General features: G+C 45.4%; 1 protein-coding gene across 4 annotated transcripts in view; it reads left to right on the top strand.

The window, feature by feature from the left end:
- The window catches only part of RAB37 (RAB37, member RAS oncogene family), a 75,311-nt gene extending 54,987 nt beyond the window's left edge, over window positions 1–20,324 (top strand). For 2 of the 4 annotated variants that reach the window (XM_048488004.1, XM_048488005.1), the window contains 8 exons: window positions 1,647–1,757; window positions 8,524–8,565; window positions 10,586–10,652; window positions 10,980–11,032; window positions 11,746–11,811; window positions 16,798–16,854; window positions 18,298–18,374; window positions 19,592–20,324. In XM_048488004.1, the coding sequence (XP_048343961.1) occupies window positions 1,647–1,757; window positions 8,524–8,565; window positions 10,586–10,652; window positions 10,980–11,032; window positions 11,746–11,811; window positions 16,798–16,854; window positions 18,298–18,374; window positions 19,592–19,697 (579 nt within the window). In that variant the 3' untranslated portion in view covers window positions 19,698–20,324. The remainder of the gene's footprint in view (window positions 1–1,646; window positions 1,758–8,523; window positions 8,566–10,585; window positions 10,653–10,979; window positions 11,033–11,745; window positions 11,812–16,797; window positions 16,855–18,297; window positions 18,375–19,591) is intronic. The other 2 variants (XM_048488006.1, XM_048488008.1) reach the window with 1 other exon arrangement.
- Window positions 20,325–20,689: the final 365 nt, after the last annotated feature.

Here is a 20,689-nt window from a genome sequence, read left to right as displayed (position 1 = left end):
TTCCCCCCTGGATTTAGTTAATAAGATGCTAATACATCTCGTGGCTTTATCTGTTAATGAGAGACAGGATATTCTGTTATCTGAGAGCAGACTGGATGGGTGAACTTTTTCTAGAAGATGGATGAGTACTGGCTAATCCTCATTTCTCATAGACAGTCCCCTCCCTTCCCACAGTAAAATAGAAACAGAGGTGCCAGAAAAACCAGGACGTCTGAGCTGAGGTCTGTTTGCTTAGGAGGAGTAGATGCTGATTTGCTTGTTTACTCTGCTATCGGGCAACATGAGCGAGGCCGCCAGCTAGAGGAAAAGAGAGTCCCACATCTCTCTCTCTCTCTCTCTCTCTCTCTCTCTCTCTCTCTCTCTCTCTCTCTCTCTCTCTCACACACACACACACACACACACACACACACACACACACACACACAAATTTCTCATGAAATGTTACCACCCAAGTAATGGTTTCTTGGATGCTTTGGCTTTTGCCTGGGACAAGACCGACTCAAGGTTGAATCTACGTGCCCGTATGGTCACTGTGACTTTTGCGGCTATTAGCCAAACAAAATGCAAAGAAAAAAGTAACTATTTATTGCAAACAGACCTGAGATCCTAATCATGGCCTGCCCGTGTATCAGTGATAAAGTCTGGCACCAGTGAATGACTAGTTCCAAGGGGTGGTGTCTACTTTCCCAAGGCAAATGTGATGCTTTGGGGGTCTTAAATAGGAGCAACAGCCATCCTAGTAATACCTCCTTGGGAGCTGCCTTGGTCTGTTGGAGTATTTTCTGTGAGGAACAACTATTGCTGGGTTGCCCTGCAAATACAGGGAAGGCACACGATATGTGTGTAGAAGAAGTAAATTGAATTTGTAGATGATGGATTTTCCTTTTTTTTCTTTCTTTTCTGTCTGTCCCATTGGCTTTCAAAGGAGCAGCAGTGGCGTAGTGGTTAAGAGCAGGTGCATTCTAATCTGTTGCCACCCAAGTAATCAATGTTTTGATTATATTTGATTTGTTCAAATATAATTATAATCACTTTTAATGCAATATCAATCATTATTGAGAGAAGCAGTGGCGTAGTGGTTAAGAGCAGGTGCATTCTAATCTGGAGGAACCGGGTTTGATTCCCTGCTCTGCCACTTGGAGCTGTGGAGGCTTATCTGGGGAATTCAGATTAGCCTGTGCACTCCAACATACCAGCTGGGTGACCTTGGGCTAGTCACAGCTCGTTGGAGCTCTCTCAGGGTGTTTGTTGTGAGGGGGGAAGGGCAAGGAGATTGTAAGCCCTTTTAAGTCTCCTACAGGAGAGAAAGGGGGGATATAAATCCAAACTCTTCTTTCAAGATTACTCATCCCCCTTCTTAACTAGGAATTTAAGGTAGCTCTAAAGAAAGTAGGACAAGGACCCACTGTGTGAAGACCAGTATCCAGATGATGAGTGTGGCAGCCGGAAGAGACATCAAGTGCCCTTGACTGAAACAACAACGAGCTCCCTCCCAGTGCTCATCTACATCTGCAAGATTGTCTAGGCCCCTGGGTCTACTATTGCTCCATTCTTTCACTTGAGCTTTCCCCTGCTCTGCCCATCCCAGTGAAGGTATATGTGCCGTCCATTGCACTATTAATGGGCTTTTGCACCCCATATTATAGGTGATGCTGCTTGGCGACTCAGGTGTGGGGAAAACCTGCTTCCTCATCCAGTTCAAAGATGGGGCCTTCCTCTCTGGAGCCTTCATAGCCACCGTCGGCATAGACTTTCGGGTGAGATCTCTGCAGCTGCCTGCCAACTGACAGGGAGGTCTGTTTGATAGAGCATAAGGAACAAGTGAAAGGCATCATTCTTTGCTTTCATTGGGATGAGTGCAATGCAGGAAAAATGGTGAAATGTATCCCCCCCAGTGTCTGTGAGTGCAGGAACCTTTGCACAGGAAGAGACGATTGGTACATATAGTCAGTTCCTACAATGGAGGCAAAATAGCAGTAAGGCAATATAGGAATCTGTGTTTTTCCCCAGTTCTTTTTGATAGAAAACGGTTGCTGGGTGGATTCTTCAAAATAACGAAGGAGCGTCTGTCTTTCAGTGGATCAGTTTGTGTGATGTATGCAAGCTTTTGGCTTCCACAGACTACCGGTAGTAGGTGTCCCAAGAACTTAATTTTTAAAGCAACTGTTAATAACTAATCTTATTCTGTTTACAAAGATTGCAAATCAATAAATTGGCCTGCAGGCCAATTTTTAAAAAAACCAAAAACAAATAACAATGTAATGCCTTTTATTAGCATCAATCAAATGTCACAAAACCACAAAACAAGGGGCAAGGTTTCAAGTTCTCTTGAACTCTTCATCAGGCTGGATGCTCAGTTAGAGGTGGAGAAAAAAATGTTTCCAGGCAAGGTGGCAAAGCCCCAGGTCTACAGCTGTCGTTTTGAATGGTAAAGCAGGATTCACTACTGATCACACTGGAATAACTGAGAAGGCGCAAGGCACTACAAAGGTTTTCAGATTGAAATGGAGGAGAAAATACCATTGCCACTTTTGTATAAATGAAAGGCAGCAGTCAATCAAAATGCCACTGTTTGTAGCCAAGAATCATCAACCTTTCTGTTCTGATTGCTGACATGTCCCTTTGTAATTTCACATTTTTAGACTGGGTGGGTACCATTACATTTTAGGATACCACTAAAGAGCAAGAAATGGTCATTTATTTAATTGCTATTTTTTAATCTACCTTGGGCTGAGAGGAGAAAAAATTGGATTTTCTTCTTTAGGGATCAGTATTCTTTGACATGGCAGCTTAAGCTCTTCCAGCCTCTGTCCCCAGCCTCTGATGTTCTCCCCTCTCCCTTCCCCTCCACACCCCCTCTCTCTACCTGTTGCCCCAGGAGAGAGACTTGTTTTTAAAAAGAGGCTTGTCTAAAAAAAAGTTTTGCTTGAATCTGCGGATGGCATCTCATGCCTCTGAAGATGCCAGTCATCGATTGGTGGCACCTGTCCCGTATTTCAGGAAAGTGGGCAAGGCCTTTGTGGAGCTTGTCCTTGCTAGTCGGTTGCCACCCTGAAACAGTCACTGATAGAAGAATGAATACGGCTGCTGTCTCCCTAAGGTACAAACCTTGTGTCAAGGATGGAGGCAAATGTGGCTCTTTTGGTTGAGGGTAACGGTGAATGTGGCTCTCCATGAGTTGCAGAGTGAGTACCACTGAGCTGGAGGTGTGTGTTATGGAGTGCCCTCAAGTCACATCCAACTTATAGTGACCCCTGTTAAGGTTTTCAATGCAAGTGATTAAGTAGGTTTGCCGTTTCCTTCCTTGGATGCCTCCCTTTAAAGCACTGACCCTGCTGTAGCTTCTAAGATCAGATGAGATTGAGCTATGCCATGCTGCCTTCCCTTCCGAAGAGAATTTAGTGAAGTTATTATCATTGCTAATTTTAAGAGACTTCTTAGAACTTCATCACTGGAATTCCTTGCCACATGATGGCTCATTATTCACAGAACACTTACCACGGGCCTTTTAGCTACGTGGTGGGGCTGAAGTGTGATCTTCTCATGTTTCTCTGTTTACACATGAGGAGGCGGCCCAGTCTTCGTGGCAGCTAATCTCAAGAGGCCTCTGTTTCCTGATTCTCTTAACTCCGCCCCTCTTAACAGCACAGATCTCATAACTCTCAGGGTGTCCCAATACTATAGAGCTGATGTTCTCCCCTCTCCCTTCCCCTCCACACCCCCTCTCTCTACCTGTTGCCCCAGGAGAGAAACTTGTTTTTAAAAAGAGGCTTGTCTAAAAAATGTTTTGTTCGAATCTGCGGGTGGCATCTCATGCCTCTGAAGATGCCAGTCATCGATTGGAGAAAAACTTTAGGAGCAAAAACTACCAGACCACAGCCTCACAGCCTGGAAAACCCACAACAGCCAGTTGATTCTGACTGTGAAGGCCTTCAGCAAACATACACCTGGAAGACATCGAACTTCATTAGAAAAGTTTCAGAGAGAGACTCCCGTATGAAGTTGCCAAACTGATACTGGTTTGCAAATTTGACACTTTGGAATTTGGTCTAACCAGATCCAGGGAATTAGTGTCTCACTGCAGAAAATGATGATAGTTTTTGTGTGGCAACTCAGTTAGTATACTGTAATGATTTATTTACTCTGGAGAAGTCACAGCTGCTGCAGAGCGGACAGTTTACACAAAGGAAGCACACAGCAGTTTAGTTTCATCAGCCGCTGTTGATTTGATTACAGGAATAGATCTATATTCTGCAGGAATAGATAAGGCTGTGTTGTGTGTCATATCAAGTAGTTATTAGCTAGCTGCTCCTAAGCTACAAAGGATAATTTTAAATAACCTTTTCAGTTGCCCGAGTCACAAGCGAAGGATATTTTCATATATGAGGCTTAAATCATCTAATTGTCTGATCGCTGTTAATACAAAACAGAAAATGGAAGTGAGGCATTTTGGCCAGTCTAGGGCCCCTTCTGCACATACAGAATAATGCACTTTCAATTCACTTTCACAATTGTTTGCAAGTGGATTTTGCTATTTCGCACTGTAAAACCCAGCTGCAAGGTGCATTAAAAGTGGATTGAAAGTGCATTATTCTGCATGTGCGGAAGGGGCCCCAGTAGGTCACTTTTTTGCATTTGCATTCATTACAGACTAGGGCAGGGGTCGGGAACCTTTTCCCCTCAAAGAGCCTTTTGGCTCACCCTCCCCCGCTCACCCCCCCACCCACTCGCACGCCCCCCCCCCTCCGCTCCCCTGTCCACTTGCTCGCTCGCCGCCCCCCCCCCTGCGCCTGCAGGGCAGGCAAAGATGGGCCCGGCGGCTCGGCCTGGCCGGCCACCGGAAGAGCACCCGCCTTGCAACCAGCGGGGCGGGCAGGAGGCAAAGCCTGCGGCGCGGCCTGGCCAGCCGCAGGCAAAGGATGCGCCCGCCTTGCTGCTTGCAGGGCGGGCAGGAGGCTGGGTCCGCTGCGCAGCCTGGCCGGCCGCGGGCGAGGGATGCGCCCGCCCTGCTGCTTGCAGGGCGGGTGAAGATGGGTTCGGCGGCTCGGCCTGGCTGGCCGCTGGGAAAGCACCCGCCTCGGAACCAGCGAGGCGGGCAGGAGACTGGGCCCGCGGCGCGGCCTGGCCGGCCGAGGGCGAAGGATGCACCCACCCTGCTGCTTGCAGGGCGGGCGAAGACAGGTCCGGCGGCTCGCCCTGGCCAGCCGCCGGGAAAGCTGCTCCACGCCTACGCAACCAGCGCAGGGCGTGAGCAAGAGGCTGGAGCACGGCAGCCGGCCTGGCCGGCCGCTGGCGGATGCAGGGCGCCTGCCCTGCTGCTTGCAGGGCGGGCGAAGACGGGTCCGGCGGCTCGGCCTGGCCGGCCGCCGGGAAAGCACCCGCCTCGCAACCAGCGAGGCGGGCAGGAGGCTGGGCACACGGCGCGGCCTGGCTGGCCGCGGGCGAGGGATGCGCCTGCCCTGCTGCTTGCAGGGCGGGCGAAGACGGGTCCGGCGGCTCGGCTCATGGAGCCGCAGAACAGCGGCGGAAGAGCCACATGCGGCTCGCGAGCCGCGGGTTCCCGACCCCTGGACTAGGGGAAGCAAGAAGCCTCATGCAGTGTCTCATGCAGGCGTCAGGTACACACACCGTCTTCCAGTGGATTCCTGCTTGATTTCCAGTGATCGGTGGCCATGATTTTCATAAAGTTCCTCCAGAGCACTAAGACATTATTCTCAATGGCTGCTGCTCACTAAGGTTTGAATGGATCTGGGACATCTTCAGTTAGTACAGTTGATGCAGGATTAAGCTGAGGTAACTGAAAAGTTGACTGTGAGGTTGTAGACTGCACTTTTGATAACAGAACGTGGTGGGAGTAGGCAATCTTGTTCCCTCTTTTCAAGCTGTTTCATCAGTTGAAAAGGCACACAGCCGGGGCGGGTGGGGTGGGGGGACAAAATTGTATGGTTACGCCATATCATGGGCCCAACCAGGACTGGGCCCTAACAACATTTTTAAAAGACTGACTGCAACTTTAAAATGGCATCAACACCCATGGTTTGGACCTTTGGACACTGTAACATCTGGTTTGTTCCTTGATGTTTTGTAAGCTTGTACCCTTACCTGCATGCAATTCCTGCATGCCCTGGTGGTCTTGACTGCCCCACCTCCCTGCCATGCTATGGTCATTTTGAGGTTATGTGACTGTTGCTGCTAAATCAAAGGGTGGCATGTTCCTCTCATGAGACTTCCAGGATACCTTGGCCATGACCATCACGAATGCTGTTTCATCTCAGATTCTTCCCAGGCTGAACAGTTATGCAGCTAGCTCTATCAGAAGCTGCCGGTTCCGCAGTCTTTCGGACTGAGGGACATTAATAAGAATTCCAGTGACCATATCATATATCCTCTTGCTGAAACACTCTTGCAAAGATTGAAAGATTGTTCTTGAAGTCTGATGAAAAATGGAACTGATGTGGATTTGGATCAGTGTAGTGGGGTTCTGTGTCCTAATGCATGTCAAAAAAAAAAGACTGCTTGGGATACCTGAATGGTTCCTGATTGTTCTTGTGTTTATGCCTGTGTTTAGCGGTAAGCATGTTCTTCAGCAATATCATCTTAAAGCAAATGGCATTCATCTAGTAACTGAGGTTCATAGAAGCTATACTAACTAAAACCATTTAAGGCATTAATCCATTGAAAAGAGACAGCCCTCCAGCCCATGAAAGCAGTAACTATGAAAGATTAGATTCTTTTTCCAAAACTGTGGTACAAAACCATATTTGGCTCTGGGATTTCTAGGGCTTTTCCACATTCTCAGTTTCCTTGCTTGTAAGTTCCTACTTCTTTGAGGGGGGGGGTGTTTCAATTCCATGTGTTTTGCTAACTCTAGTGGTCAGTTCACATCTTCCTTAAGATTTAAGCTGAAAGATTTTACACTGGATAGAAACTTATTTGATATTGAATCAACCACTAGAGGGAGCAAACACCTTCAGAACTGAACTCCCTCCATAAGAAACAGGAACTTACAAGCAAGGAAACCGAAACTGTGGGAATATCAGAGCTAAAGAGAATATAAAACAGATATGTAAGTATTAAGAAACATCTGCAAGACAGAAATAACAATGTTGACTTGTGAAATGTTTTGTAGTCAGTCACTTTTGTTTGATGTGATTTTTTAAATACTTCCCTCCAAGGATGTTTCCTGAAATGTGATTGAAATTAATCTTACCTTGCCTTTTTTAAAAATTAGCATCTTCTTTTGTCCATATTCTATTCTTCTGCTGAGAATGCTGGGGTCTATTTATATGTGGTGGTACTGAGAATTCCCACCGACAGTCAGTTGTAACTGAGGAAGACCATCAGCAGTACACAGTATTCCTCCATCCTCCCGGAAGATTTATTTATTTGGAGAATTTCAATGTGGCCTCTCCAGAGACCCTTGCTTAAAGTGGCTTATAAAGTGAAAGAAACATAAAGCAGCATGAAAAACCATTAAAGGTCAATAACTGTTAAAAACAGAGTCTAAAAGCAGCACAAAACATTCAGCAGTTTAAAATGAGTTTTGCGCAACCGTTCTCAAGCTAGTAGTCACAGTGTTAAAATATCAGTCTCTTAAGGAAAAGCTGGGTAAAATATAAATGTGTCTAGAGGAGGGTATGGTGGATGCCAGGGTAGCCTCAGCTGGAAGGGCAATCCAAAGGCTGAAGGTGAGGTGTCATCGGAAAGCGAGGGGCCTGTCTCTGGTCTCTTATCACCTCACCTCTGCAGGTGGGGAAGCAGAGACCAGGGCAGAGGTAGTTCGGGCAGCATCTTAGAATGTAGCATAAATCAAAGCGTAGGCCAAACTGAACAGAAAAGTAGAATCTTTTGAAGATGGTGCTAATTAACAAAGAAACCCGGAAACTATAAAAGGCAGTGTTTGACAGAAGTCCAAAAAAAGCTACAGATTGTACCAGCTTTCTCAGCTATATTCTGTGAGAGTTCGTGTGAAAAGGAGCTGGTGCAGGCAATTAAAATATGGTGTTTTATCCTAAATCAAAGCTTTTTCCTGAGCATGTATGAGCCCCTGCCCTGATTGGAAGATGTCTCCATAAACTGATTTAACTGTAACGGATATTATTTTCAAAGAACCCTAGGACCCTTATAAGTAGACTATGAATTTGTAAGAAACATGTTTTTACATTTAGAAGTAATCTATCTCTGGAGTTCATGGGGGGTGGAAAATTATGGGGCCCTATTCCCTTTTTATCAATCAACAATGAACTACAACTGAGGTTCCATAGGGTTGCCAACTCTGGGCTGAGAAATTCCTGAAGACTTGGGGGTAGAACTGGGGGGGTTGGGTAGCAACCATTTTCTCCAGAAACTGATATCTGGCAACCCTACTGTCCCACTGACATTTAAATGGTGAGAGCTGTAGCCCTTACCTCCCCCTGGAGTGATCTTTTTTTTTCTTATGACAAAGCAAGAAGTCAGAACAGACTTTCCCATACCTTTTGTTATTCCACCTCACATGCTGTTCTGTTTTGTTTTCTTTTGCAGAACAAAGTGGTAACGGTGGATGGTGTTAAAGTGAAACTTCAGGTTGGTTTGATGAACCGCCGCTGCCTTTGCATGTCCAGATTTGACCTCGCCCCCCGCCCCAATAGATACTGAATTTGCTCTTTTTTCCCGTCGTGGCAGAAAGATGCGCAACAGATGAGCTGGATTTGAACTGCTGCATTTTCCTTGTTGTGCAATGATTAGAAGGATCAAATTCAGTGCAAGAAAGAAATCTAGCAGGGCATGTTCCAAATAAGTCCTGTTCTTCTTATCCTTCTAATACATACACAAATACACATACTCAGGATGCAGTATGATATAGGAGACTTCCACTCTGACAATACATAGAGTCCAAGACAACAAGGAACTCTAGCAATGGAGCCCTCTCTGGCTGCTCGTTCCCTTCCTGTTGGTGCAGAAGCCATGGCGTGCTTGGTAGGGGCTGGCCCAGGCATGCTGATTCGTCCATCTGTCCCACTGCTTGCCCCACTGCCTGCCCCACTGCCAGGGGCCCAGAGCCCCATTGACTGCTTGGGGTGAGGGGCCTGTTGCTCCTGTTCCCCCCAGATGCTGCTGGAAAGGCCCCCAACTGTTTGCTTGGTTGCTGGGGGCTGCCCTGTAAGTGGGCACCAAGCAGTGGTGGGATTCAAAGAATTTAACAACTGGTTCCTGTGGTGGGATTAAAATAATTTAACAACTGGTTGTTTACAAGCACCATTTTAATAACCGGTTTTGCTGAAGTGGTGTGAACCTGCTGAATCCCACCACTGACACCAGGCACCTGGGACCCAAGCAGCTCGGAGCTGGCTGATGGTTGCCGACTGATCCCATCTCCTCAGATCTCTGACCAGTGGCCGCTCGCAGGGGCGCTGCTGGGGCCTGGAGGCCCTGGAAACTTTGGCTGGTGCCCTTCCCCGCTGACCCGGGGAGGCCCTCTTCTTCCCACTGGGGGCTCACATTGCAGGGGCCTGTGCAGAGCGCCCCTTGGATGCCACGGGCTTGGTCCTGCTCCAAGCTACGCGGGCTCCCCCATCCCCACTAGATGGCAGAGGGCCCCCCGAGACTGTGTGCAGCACAGCCCTCGCTGGGTCAGTTGCACTTCTGCCACCCCTGGTGTCACTGCTTGTCGCTGCTCTTAAGGTGCCTGGCGCTGCCTGCGGCCTGGAGGGGCACTCAACTCAGATGCCCCTACCACCCATGCTGTTCCCTCCTGCCATTGGCACTCCTTCCCCCAACTGGGGTGTCTTTGCTCTTTCCCTGTCATCTCCTGCCCAAGCTAAAAAAAAGGGGGGGAACCCTGTTACCCCGGGCCTACTGCAGCAGGCCCCTTGCTGTCCTCCCTCATGTGCCACTCAAGGTTGCACTGCAATCTGCTGGGTGTAATCCACTAATTTCCAATCACTCGCTGCTGTAAGTCTGCTGCTGCTACCTTGCTCAATTCTGGCCTCCACTAAGTTACCGGTAAAAAGGTGTTTTCCCACTGCTCCATGTGGCCTGATAAACAGCTGCCAGGTGACAGAAGGGAGAGAGAAGAGAAGCAGTCGGTGCTTGGGCATGAAGAGGTACGGGATTGCCCAGCTGCAGCCCCAGCTCCCCCAGGCATGTCACTCACTTGCGCTAGGTGCCGGCACTGAGCCTGCCCCTCTCCTTGCCCCACCCCCGGGCAGCAACAGCGGCCAAGGTAAATCTCAGCTACTCTTTGTGAGAAGATGGATGTAGGATAAAGGATTGTTTGGCTCCAAAACTGTAGCCTAGCAGAAAGAGCCCTAACTATGGCTGTCATATTAACAATGTGCATGTGTTACCATTTTATACTTTATTATTCAGACCGCCCCCCACCCCCCGCCCAATCATTCCATATTTTTCTGTCATTAGACCTTATAACTGGTCCTGTATATCTGAGACTGTCAGATGGATTTCCTTTTTTGGTCCGTCTGCTTGGACTAATTTCTGACAACACTTTCTTCATTCTATAAACATGCTGTCTGTAATCTTCTGCCCGCAAGGAACACCTTAGATCTGGGTCTTTGTTTTAGTTTTTACTAAGTTTACCTCATTGCAGATCTGGGACACTGCAGGCCAGGAGCGGTTCCGGAGCGTGACCCATGCTTACTACCGAGATGCTCAGGGTAGGTCCTCTAGCAGGGTGCTTTGACCCATCTGACATTACGATTGTGAGTGGAGAATGCTTTTGCTACCAGTTTTCAATAAATAAGTAGAAGAACTATTATTGTGTGATGTAGCTTCTGTTTTGCATAAGTAGGTTCCAGATTTAATTAGTTTAAAAGGCTGTTGAGAGCAGAACTGGGAAAGACCCTTGCTTGAGGCTGAAGAGAACCAATGAGTAGATAATATTGGGCTAGGTGAATCAGTGGTCTGAATTTTTATAGTTCAGTTTCATGTGTACACAACACCTTGGTAATTTTAGAAAATGCAATTGTCTTCTTTCTTTCCAGCTCTTCTCCTTCTCTATGACATCACCAGCAGAATGTCCTTTGACAATATTCGGGTGCGTATTTAAGATCGTCAGTCAGACTTTGTGATCCCTTATGAATTGATCATCCAGACTTTGCATATTCCAACTCGCTCAGGTCCTGCATTTATTGACGCTGCGCAATAGGATTGCCAGCAGGCCAACCTTGACTGCTTTTGTGCCAAACACTAGTTTGATGTGAAGAAATGAACATAAGAAACTTTTCATGCAAAGAAGATCACTATATCATTTACCCATCAATGTGTGGTTAAAGACAGGGCTATAATGGCCAGGTGTCAGCAATTCTGAGGGACCATAGTTTTAGGAAGCTTGTTTGTTAGTTCTACTAAGGGCTGAAGAAGTTACTTTTTCATTGGTCACTTGTGAGGCTCAGCCCAAAGTTGGTTTTAGAACTTGAGATAATACAGGACGGTCTGACTCACTGTAATACAGCTTCATGCAAGAGCAGAACTATCTCCCAACTGCCTAAATTGAAAGCCCTCTGAATCTCTGGTCCCCATCAGAGGCTGGGATATTTTAAGGCCATTTATCTCATGGATGGCCCCAATGGTATAGTCTCTTTTGCCATACTAAAGTTGTGTGGCCGACTGGTATCCCGTCACATTACAGAAGCCCTGGAGAATCAGTGCCCATTTCTCCTCAACCATGTTTGCTTATTGCATCTAACTCTAGCTAACTGGTCAACTCCATCTCTTCTCCCCACGTCCTTTTCCCTCCTTCTTTTGTAGGCTTGGCTGACAGAGATTCATGAATATGCTCATAAGGATGTGGTCATTATGTTGCTAGGCAATAAGGTATGTGTTGTTTCCCAACAGGTGATAGACATGCTCTTTTGCAAATATTTCCCCTTTCTTGAGCCGGAACTCTCGTCATGAGTGACTGGTGTTGTATGTGTGGCAAAACTCTCAGCTGAAAGCAGCACATAGAGCAACTCTATTCTTAGGGAAACACCTTCCTAGGTGAGGAAATGTTCAGGGTTTCCAGCAGTTTACAAAGATGGTACTACCTGTCTCTCATCTATCAATGAAATGAACATGATCAGTTTACAGTATAATCCTAAACAGGGTCACCTCCTTCTAAATCCATTGAAGTTAGTGGGCTTAGAATCCATTTAGGATTGCAATGTAAAATAACCACCTTCCTTAGTTATCATTTAATAGCTAACACTTTAAACTTTTTTACAGTTTTCAGCAATCAACCATTTTGACTGCTGCGAGAAGATGGAGAACCAGCTCCTATAGCCTAAAAATAAAATTTATACAGCTCAGGAAGATAACCTCAGGGAATTTAAAGGTCTGCAATACAAAAAAAAAACCATCCTGGACAACTTTATTCCCAAATTCTGTATAACTGATATCATCACATGTGTTGGAAATCTGCAGCCCAAGCTCCACATTTCAACACATGTGGTAATCATCATTATACGCTTTATTCTATTAGAGGCCAGGTACCTTTTCATAAATCAATCGACAAAAAAATTTCCTGCATGTTAATGCAAACAGCATTGGCTGACCATGATGTACAAACTTTGGTTCATTCATCCACTTCATTTGCACATCTTGTTCAATTTCTTTTTAAAAGACAGCTTTTCTCATATGAATTGATTTCAGCAATCTCCTCTAAAAATCTGACAGTCAGCTTTTAGGTTCTCATGTTTTTGTAAACCGTATTTTTCAAAGCCTGTTAAATGGTTGTATAGCCCATGTTCCCTCAGGTTCATATTAATATATTGCATGATTGTAAGTTCTGAAGCAATTTAACTTTCACATTTTTTCTTTAAATCCATTAATGAAATACCTTTCTCATGAGCTCTGATGTCAGTAAATCTTGCAACTTTATTACCTACCCAATGATAAAGAACAATGCAAAAAATTCTTCTTGCTCCCACATACAGCATTTTGAACGTTTCAGACTCTGTTGCGTTCTTTCCACTAGCTTCCCACACTCAATTTCCCAGCAGTTTCAATGACTTGTGTGCCTGGGTTTCTTGGAGATATAATACATTTTATTGTGGCAGAAGTTGAAGTGGAGATCAGCTGTGTAGAATGGGATACTGAGCTGCCACAGATATATAAAATCGAGCCCTTCGGGGAAGAGGCGGCCTATAAATCTAAAATATAAATAAATAAATAAATAATTTGGCAAAAGTAATGCAAAAATTTTGTAGAGAAACTTGCCAGGAAATGCAACATCTGTCACACTTCTTTGAAGCCCCAGTGTATACAACATAAGATGTACACGGGATGGGTAGGGATTGTTATTCTGAGCAAGAACATGGATGTTCTGAAGTGGTCTGAGCATTTTGACATAGAATGGGGACAGATATACTGATCTTTGGGCTGCTGGGAAGTGGTTACTTGGTTTAAGTGGCTTTCCTAGGAGTTTCAGCTCTTTTTATTTGTAAGCTCAGTGAGCAATTTTAAATGAACTCAAATGAACAATTGATACTTATTTTTCCTCTTGAGAAAGACGATAGCTGAATTTGGAGCTGTAGAGATGACCTGCATTGACACAGTGTCATGAGATGTTTTCAGGAGTCAAATTGCACAGCCATTCTGGTGTGTCATAATGCACTTGTATGTAGGTTGCTTATACTAAATCAAAGACTGGTATTCGTTCCCTTTTTACCCAATGGGGTCCAAGTTGGCATATAAGAAGAAGGTTTGGATTTATATCCCCCCTTTCTCTCCTGTAGGAGACTCAAATGGGCTTACAATCTCCTTCCCCTTCCCCCCTCACAACAAACACCCTGTGAGGTGGGTGGGGCTGAGAGAGCTCCAAGAAGCTGTGACTCGCCCAAGGTCACCCAGCTGGCGTGTGTGGGAGTGCACAAGCTAATCTGAATTCCCCAGATAAGCCTCCACAGCTCCAAGTGGCAGAGCGGGGAATCAAACCTGGTTCCTCCAGATTAGAATGCACCTGCTCTTAACCACTATGCCACTGCTGCTCTCAATATCAATAATGATTGATATTGCACTAAAAAGTGATTATAATTTGAACAAATCAAATATAATCAAAACATCGAAATATGTTTGATACCCAAGAAATCCATTACAAGCAAGTACTAAATGATTCTTCCACCTGCACTGAAGTCATCCCCACCTTCATACATCTGTTCCTTAGTATAAGCATGGCTGTTGCAGCTGTTGCCATGTCCTCACTCAAGCTACTTCTGGAGGACATCCTACTGAACCTAGCAGGTGGCCACTTCATTGCAGATGGAGGCATAAGTGTAACAGCAGTAGATTCAGGTGAGTACCCATGTTGGTCTGAAACAGCGGAAAATGAGTCCAGTGGCACCTTTAAGACCAAAATTTTTTGTTCTAGCTATAAGCTTTCGTGTGCATGCACACTTCTTCAGATACCTGTAATAGCAGTAATCCTTGTGGTTATGACATGCCAGAATGGTTGTGTGAACTGGCCCTAGTAGTGTTTCCAAAATCTTGTGTGAGAAACTGTCTTAAATTCAGCTGCTAAAAGAGGTGAGATATAATGTTTGTGATACCTGTTGGAGATGTGAGACTGAAAAAGAAATAATTCTGGCAATCATGAAGAACAATACAGGATATGATCTGCTGCTAAATGGTTAACAGCTGGGATACATAAAGATTAAAAACCTCACAGGCTTAATATTAAATATCTTGGCAATAGTTAGCACTCGTCTAACCATCTGCCGGAATACTTGTGGTATTTTATCAGAAAATTCGGATAGATGTGCGGAGTATATATTGTACTCTTTATGATAAGAAGTAGATTTAAGCAATGAAGGATTTTTCTTTATGGGAAAAATTATTTTTTAAAATTATACTGGAATGTTTCTTCCGATATTACATTTCTGAGAAGTCTGTAAAATAACATAATGTAAAGATCTCTTCGCATATTGAGCTAAATTTTACCTTCTAATTTGTATTGAATAAAACTGGGATGCTCTTGGACACTTTCTGGCCAAGAGGAACCAGCAGGGGGCATCCATGACCTAATGTTACAGCCAATGGTCCTCATTAGGCTTTTGTGCGTTGTTTTTTAAAGACAATAAGAAAATGTTGGGACTCATAATAATCAGAGAACATACAGCATTCCAATATATGGGTCATTTGCAAAGAACAGACCTTCTGGAAGTGGTTCTCAATCCTGAGTTTCATAGTACAGAAATATTCATGAAGTAGGGAACTCAGATTTGCTGCTATATTTCTTTGGAAAGGCATCTGAAGTTTAACCTTCACATTGTGTTCCTTTGGTGGGATCAGCTTCAAATGTTTCTGTTATACCATGGGAACTAGCCATGGCTCCCCTCTGCAAAATTAAGGAGCTGCCAGCAAAACTGGGTGGGCAGGATAGTTTCTTCCAAGGAGTTCATTGCCTTATCAATCAAGCAGTGAGCTTCTAAACATGACCATAATAGTGTGGGAAGTAGTCAGGGGGAAGGCGCTCCTGTGATGTCTTAACAGAAGTGGCTTCAGAATTTCCACTGCATCAGCCACATTGCTTCAGACAACTACCATATATACTTGCATATAAGTTGAATTCTTCAGCACATTTTTTTGTGCTGAAAAAGCCCCCCTCGACTTATACGCAAGTGAGGTGTATTTTAAAAAATACTTTAGGGTTTTTAATTTGTCAGCCGCCAGGGGACGCAGTTTTTAGGCTAGCAGCACCAAAAATTCAGAGTATCATCAGGTGACACTTCTGATGATACCAGCCATGTTTGGTGAAATTTGGTTCAGGGGGTCCAAAGTTATGGACCCCCAAAGGGGGTGCCCCCATCCCCCATTGTTTCCAATGGGAGCTAATAGTAGATGGGGCTACATTTTGAGGGTCCATAACTTTGGGCCCCTTGAACCAAACTTCACTAAACCTGGTTGGTATCATCAGGATAATCTCTTGCTGATACCAGCCAGGTTTGGAGATGTTTGGTTCAGGGAGTCCAAAGTTATGGATCCCCAAAGGGGGTTCTCCCATCCCCCATTGTTTCCAATGCAAGCTAATAGTAGATGGGGCTGCCCTTTTGAGGGTCCATAACTTTGGACCCTCTGAACCAAACTTCACCAAACCTGGGTGGTATCATCAGGAGGGTCTTCTAAAGATACTCTGAAATGTTGGTACTGCTAACATAAACATCCCTCCCCTGTCAGGCACCCTCAAATTTCCCCCAGATTCTATCTTTAAATCACCCCCCCCTTCTGAGTGGATTTAAAGGGAGAATCAGGGCTTGCAGAGCTAGTTTACTGTTTTTCTTTGAAATTAATATTCAGAAACATTTAACCTACTGATGCCTCAATTAATGTAATTTTATTGGTATCTCTTTTTATTTTTGAAACTTACCAGTAGCTGCTGCATTTCCCACCCTCGACTTATACGAGAGTCAGTAAGTTTTCCCAGTTTTTTGTGGTAAAATTAGGTGCCTCGACTAATATGCGGGTCGACTTATACACGAGTATATACGGTATATAAAATCTGCGTGTATTTCTGACACTTTGATAGGAAGTCAAGACTTATTCAAATGAAATGACTACTATAAGATGTCTCTGGGTAGCTATATGAATCCTGATGTGGATGTGATTAATAAAATATAGATATAAATCTCTCAAGATGCCAAGACTGGTGCTTTCAGGTGAAAGGTCCCCAGAAACAAGGTCCGCTCTGCAGTGGTTTGCAAAATTGGATCTGTCAGTGATTCTTCATTTTTGACTCCTACATGAAAATCCGTTAGGGAAATTAACTTGCCTTAGAGGAGCATATCCTCAGCAGCCCTGTCTTAACTCTCCCCCTTTTGTTTGCAGGCTGATGTGAGCAGTGAGAGAGTGATAAGAACGGAAGACGGGGAATCATTAGCCAGGGTGAGTGGATGAACGCAGGCAGGGTTGGTCCAAGGTTTTGTGGAATCCTGGACAAGATACCTACTGGTCCTTGCCCACTAATGGCACTCCCACCCAACTTGCTATGGATGCATGTGTTGTCTACTTCTCTCCTAGAGAGGGTGACTTTTTCATGCTCTTTTAAGCCACACTGTTGTCAAAAGGAGCCAGAGAGAGTCGGTTCTGCGCTCCCTTCAAGTTCTAACTGATCAGCTCATGGGTGGTCATGCTAATGGTGGTCTTGAAGGCAAGCATAGCAGCTCAGTATACAGGGCAGACAGACACTGTGAGAAATCCAGCTCAATGTGCTGTGTGTGTTGGGGGTGGGTGGGTTGCTTGGAAGATGGCAGTGCAGAGTTTTTAAAGCTTTGCGGTTTTAGCACTGGCACCAGGTGACAGTACAGTTTGCTCAGTAACGGATATGCATCTAATGTTCTGCTGCAGTAGAAGCTGGAACATTCCACCTTTCTGGACCTGGGAACCATCTTTAACCCCTGATGGTAGCATGGGACCTATTGTGCTAAAAGCATGTGGTAGGAATCCGTGTGAATTCACAACCATGAAGGGGAATGACGAGGGTAGGGCAAGCCATACCCCAAGCGCCAGTTGACTGGAAGCGCAAGGGCTGCCGCATTCCCCCCCCACTCTGCTGCCCACACTGAAGCCTGAAAACTGCTTTAATTACATTTAATTTAGTGTGAGGCAAGCAGCTGGGAAGGGACAAGGCGAGGGAAGGGGAAGTTTCCCTGTCTCCTCCTGGCCACTTTCCTCGCTGTCCTCCAGCTTTGCTCGCCTCCCCCTCCCACCTGTACTCAACTAAAAGAACTAAGCTTGGCTCCTGAGGAACTGTCAGGAGCCAAGCTGAGTCCTTTTAGTTAACTCCTCCCCGCTCCCTGGAGTCTGCTGCCTCACGGAAAACTGGAGGCCATTCAGGGGCAGCAAAGTCTGGGTCGAGTCAGTGCTTGCCCCAGGAACAATTTTAGGCCCCTTCCGCACATGCAGAATAATGCATTTTCAAACCACTTTCACAACTGTTTGCAAATGGATTTTGCTATTGAGCACAGCCTCAAAGAGCATTGAAAGCAGTTTGAAAGTGCATTATTCTGCATGTGCGGAAGGAGCCTAAGGTAGCTATGTCTTTGCAGCCATGTGATAGGAAGAGGAGAAAACCGATGCTCTGAACTTGCCTGTGCTAAAAGGGAATCTTCACCACTACTGAATGACCTTGCTTTGCTGTCCTGCGGCCTCTCTCAGTAGGTTTGCAAAGAATGTGAGGCACCTTCATTGCAAAATGGAAAACGGAGCTCCGTGATCCGGCGGGGGGTCCCAACCCAAGTGTTAAAGTTCACTTGCAAACTGGAAGTGGGCAAGGTAATTCAATAACGGTAAGACCTAGCCACTTTTTGTGCTGTATTTTCTCCCCAGGAATATGGAGTGCCTTTCATGGAGACCAGTGCAAAGACTGGAATGAACGTGGAGCTGGCATTTATGGCCATTGCCAAGTGAGTAGTGAACTGTAGTAAGTTGGTATTTATTCCTCAAAATTATTACATTTATAGCACAGTGTTAGCCCACCCTGCTATCAGTGTATCAAACTCACCCGTTGGCACATACTAGCCCTCTGAGCTAATGTAGCCCCTTGGGATAAGCACATGATGTGTCACTGCCCATCATTATCTTCTTTAAGTTGTCAGTGATTTCCTAAACCAGTAGACCACTTACAACAATCCCTCCGATGGGAGACCAAGTAAGATCCAAACTTTGAGTTTTCAGAAATGTGGGGTGGCTCTACGTATAGTTATACTTTTATAGTTTTATGCCTAATAAAGGTTTACTGCACTTTTACAGCTATCCCATGTCTTCCACTCTGTCAACTTCAGTTGTCTTTTCCTTCTGAATTGAACTCCCTCTCCATCAGTAGCTCCAGTCTTTTTCTTTGTGGAGAAAGGTACTCCAGCCTCTTAACCACTTTTCCTTTGCTGCCTTTTAGAGCAACCAGAACTGTACAGAGTATTCTGGATATGGCTGCATCATAGATTTATGCGATGGCATTAGGTTACATGCTGTTAGGTTTTCAGCCCCTCTCACTGATTCTGAAACAGGTTGCTGAGTGAATCTTTTCATTGAATTTTCCATTATGTGCCCCCAGTACCTTAGGAAAATGCAGAAAAATTTGACCCTGCCTTCTACACTATGAGGATTTTTGGTCTTGATGTATACAGCTCTGGGTGGACTGATATTGAATCTCCTCTTTTGTCTCACTGCCCAGTCATCCAGTTTGGAGAAATCTTTTTAAAACTCTTTACCATATGCAGCTCTTTGCCACATGCTATTTGTGACACAGCATTCTGGAAAGTGGGATAAGATGATGCTTAAAGCCATGGTTAATAGAATGGGTGCAGAGGTGTAGCTCCGGGGGGGATGCGTGACGCACCGGGTGCGCGCGCCCGGGGAGGTGCGACAAGGGTGTTCCGAGGTGGGACAAGGGCAGAGGATGCACTGGTGCACCAGGCACTTTCCCCCCTCGCTATGTCTGTGAGTGGGTGGCAGTAGCTACCACTAGTTTGTTTCTTGTATGATGTTGTGCTCGTGCTTGTCACCAAGATGAAATATGTTCCCGCAAGCTAAATAAATCTTTGACATGGAAAGGCAGGGAAAGAGATCCTGTGGTCCTTCTGCAGAAAGAATGACGCCTGTATTTTCACCCCTGTGCTTCCAGAGAGCTCAAGCAGCGAGCGGTGCAGCAGCCAGAGGAGCCCAGGTTCCAGATCCACGACTACATAGAGTCCCAGAAGAAGAGATCCAGCTGTTGTGCCTTCCTTTGATGGCGTAGACGGCCAAGTCAGACTAGAAGACCTAGTGCCAAGAAAGAAGGTCACAAAACAGACTGGCATAGTGGAGATACAGAGAGGACGCTGTGCTGAGGATCCCTTCCAAAGAATATTTTTTAGAGAAAGTTGCTCATAGATTCTAAATGAGAAGTACGTCATACCTGTTCTCCGAGTGAATGAGAGAGAGTGTGCAGGGCCTTACTGCAAAAGCCAAATGCGCTCTTCGGGACTGACCATGACAATCTCATGCTTGAAAATGGGGGTGGGGGGCGGGGGGGTGTCAGCATTCATAACAACACTTTCTGAGCTTGGCCTTAGCAAAGCAAATCAAATTTCCTTTGGCCAACAGACTATCCACTATCCTGTGCCATATACGGAAAACAGGTTCAGTATGAAATGGCTATATAATCTGTCTCCCCAAGGCCACTAAGATTGTGGTAGGTTGGTTGCAGCAACAGAACAGACATCTACACCTGTCAAAAATCCAGAGGGAGGTTTTGCATAAGGTACAAGCAGGCTGAAGGGTTAACTGGATAACATGACCGGGGAAAAAATGACCACACTTTTGCTTGTTCTTAAAAGCAATGTTTTATGGGATGAATTAAATTAGCAGTAAAGAAATAATAGGCTTTATTTTCTTTCGACCTGCAGCTCTTTCCTGCTTCTCACGCCCAAAGATCCTGTAGTCAGAGCTGCCTTCCTTCTCCTCCCTTCCTCCCTCTGCCCCAAGGAAAGAATATCGGGACTCTTGAGTATTATTCTGTAAATCAGGAGAATGCTGATGATTGAAATTAGTTTGGAGAAAGACCCCTCCTGTATACTTTTCTGACTGTGAAAAAGAGAGATGTTTCAGAAAGCTGGCTCTTTTGCAGAAGAAAATTTAAACTGATGTCCTTTTCGGAAAGGAAACCCCAGAATGAGTAAGCTGGGAAGAAAAGTTGGCCCAGTTTGCTTCCTTCCGGAAGCAGTGGTGCCCTCTGTCTGGA

The sequence above is a fragment of the Sphaerodactylus townsendi genome, linkage group LG03 (genome assembly GCF_021028975.2).
Source record: "Sphaerodactylus townsendi isolate TG3544 linkage group LG03, MPM_Stown_v2.3, whole genome shotgun sequence".
Taxonomy (NCBI): Eukaryota; Metazoa; Chordata; class Lepidosauria; order Squamata; family Sphaerodactylidae; genus Sphaerodactylus; species Sphaerodactylus townsendi.
This window is presented reverse-complemented; position numbering and strand designations above follow the sequence as displayed.